Source organism: Oncorhynchus tshawytscha, linkage group LG01 (genome assembly GCF_018296145.1).
Source record: "Oncorhynchus tshawytscha isolate Ot180627B linkage group LG01, Otsh_v2.0, whole genome shotgun sequence".
Classification (NCBI taxonomy): Eukaryota; Metazoa; Chordata; class Actinopteri; order Salmoniformes; family Salmonidae; genus Oncorhynchus; species Oncorhynchus tshawytscha.
Genome location: NC_056429.1, coordinates 39,251,959 through 39,254,563, shown reverse-complemented (window position 1 = coordinate 39,254,563; position 2,605 = coordinate 39,251,959). Strand labels below are relative to the sequence as shown.

General features: G+C 42.6%; 1 protein-coding gene across 1 annotated transcript; it reads right to left on the bottom strand.

Annotated features, from left to right (window-relative positions):
* Positions 1-679: 679 nt before the first annotated feature.
* Positions 680-1,338, bottom strand: LOC121847360 (dynein axonemal intermediate chain 4-like). Its single transcript, XM_042327973.1, has 2 exons — positions 1,069-1,338; positions 680-854 (listed from the first exon to the last, which is right to left on the bottom strand). The coding sequence occupies exons 1-2, from the start codon at positions 1,146-1,148 to the stop codon at positions 680-682; spliced, it is 255 nt and encodes an 84-aa protein (XP_042183907.1). The 5' UTR covers positions 1,149-1,338.
* Between the last annotated feature and the right edge of the window lie 1,267 nt (positions 1,339-2,605).

Here is a 2,605-nt window from a genome sequence, read left to right as displayed (position 1 = left end):
CAGTTGAAACAATGACAAAGCGTTCTCCCCAACTCTGTCTGGGTATAAAGCGGTGGGATGGAGAAATTCAACCACTGTCAAATTCAAAGACAGCTATGGATGCAAGGACTGGATTATAATTTTAACCATGTTTATTGTGATATAAAACATTTGTTTACATTTGCTTTGTTTACAAACATTGGAGTGAAACAAGTTTAACTTGGGTTCTGATATGGTATGGCAGTTGAACTAAGCTCACGGGGCATTTATAAGTAATAATCTCTGGGAATCAATGGGTACATATAATTCATTTATAAGTCCAGAAATGGATGTTCCAACCGCTTATTGCCCCTTTCGGTGGTCTGTCATCAGATGGATTTATCACACAGGGAAACAGTTTGAAGCATGTTTGAAAGTTAAAGCTCTCAGTGATTGAGATGGTGACTCACGTAGGTCATGCAGGATAGGACATACTGCACAAAGATGAGTCCCCCTGTAAGAACAGAGCAATAAAACACGGTAATTGCAAGGTTTCTGCCACAAGACCCATCTTTCTATTCTTTCCTGTAGTTGATACAATGCAGTTGGCTTAAACACAAACCCGAAGGGCCGGTTTACACGACACATAATTTAACCTAGTCTTGGACTAAAAAGCACTTTCAATGAAGATTATCCTGAAGAGTGTGCTGTAAAATGCACTCTAATCTAATCTCCTGCCCACCTGATTTCCCTCTCCCACGGTGAGGTTCTTGAGCCGGTAGACACTGACCTGTCCGTCACTGTCCCCCACCAGGTTGCAGTCTGTCTCAGTAGCAAACAGCAGGGAGGTCAGCTTCACCCCAGGACTGGCAAGGCTCACAATGGTGGGGTCCAGGCTGGGGAGAGAGACAAGGGCATGGTGGCGATGGTTATTCATACAGTAGGCCATGATGCTCAAAGTAACGTGTTGATCAATAATGTCTTTGGAATATCATTTTAAGATCAGGAACTAGAGAGGGAGAGAAAGAGACAGGGTGAAATCAATTGTTCCCTCACAATTTATTAAGAGATTGAAAGTAACAGAAAAGGAGAGAGAAAGAAAGAACTCACCTGCTGGCTCCCAAGACGGACGCAAGCACGGTGGCCCACTTGGGGGAACACATGTCATAGACTGTCCTCTGGGTGCGCATGAAGCCCAGCACAGGAGGGAACAGATCCTGCCGCCACAGCTGAATTGTCTAATCAGAGCAGCTCAGGAAGACCATGTGATGCGGGACAGAGGGCCCTGGGAGGGCCCTGGGAGCCAGGAGAAGGTTAGACTTGTGGTTGAGGCTCAGGTTGAACCGGGATGTGGACATGAAGGGGTTGGGTTGTGGTTGGGTCTTGGGTTAAACTGGGATGAGAACATGAAGTTAGGGTTAGGGTTGTGGTTCAATTAGGGTTAGGGTTGAACTAGGGCTGTGAAGGTCACAAAATGTCATCAGCCGGTGATTGTCAGGCAAATAAATGTTGGTCTCACGGTAATTTACCATTAATTAACATAAACACATTTAGCATCTCCTGGCTTCCACACATAGCCTACATGCCATTTTAAAATGTATATTAAATCTGTGTAATATAGCCTACACAATATATCCATGATTTATTTTAGGTCTAAAGAAACATGATATGAAGAAAATGTAGTCTATTTCAGAAGAACAGAATAGCATACTCTGAATTGTACTTATGTGTCAGGCATATGTGTACAGGTGGCAGGGAAGTCAGGCGCAGGAGAGTCAAACGGAGTGTAAAATGGAGTCTTTTAATAATGTCATAGTAACATGCTCCATAACACTAAACAGGAAAAAGAACATAAACAAAATATGGGTATGAAGACCCGTCGCGCACCTATACAACAAAAACACTACGCTGACAATAAACAATCTCTGACAAAGACATGAGGGGAAACAGAGGGTTAAATACACAACAGGTAATGAATGGGATTGAAAACAGGTGTGTGGGAAGACAAGACAAAACCAGTGGAAAATGAAAAATGGATCAATGATGGCTAGAAGACCGGTGACGTCGAACGCCGAGCACCGCCCGAACAAGGAGAGGCAACGACTTTGGCAGAAGTCGTGACATTATGTTAGGTCCTGATGTGGCTATGCCATATGGCTGTGGGCTACACTAGTTAATTTAGCAGACAAGATTAGCTTATAATTCCTTGGCATTATTTTATATTATTTCATATTATGAAGAATAAAATTGAACAAAGCTGAATAAAATATAAATATTTTCTCCAAACGATGAGGGAGTGAGCACATGCAGATGTTCTGTGTTGAGCAGTTAACAAAGAAATAGATACTCCTATATTTTAGAGTTATTAACTTCTTTGGTGTAGGGGGCAGTATTTTCACATCCATCACTCTGTTTTCTCCAGCAATTGCATAGCCTATAGAAATGTGGCGCAACATCAGCTCATTGGCTCTCATGAAGTGTTTGATTTGATTTTCGAAACATTTGCATTGATGTCAGAGTGATTAGAGGGATAATAGAGTGCTGAGTACCAGGCAGTTAGCAAGTTTGGTAGGATACTAATGACCAGCAGCAGCATCAGAGCTTGGAGAAGCCTAATTACCGTGACGAAACGAACGGTCATGCGGAA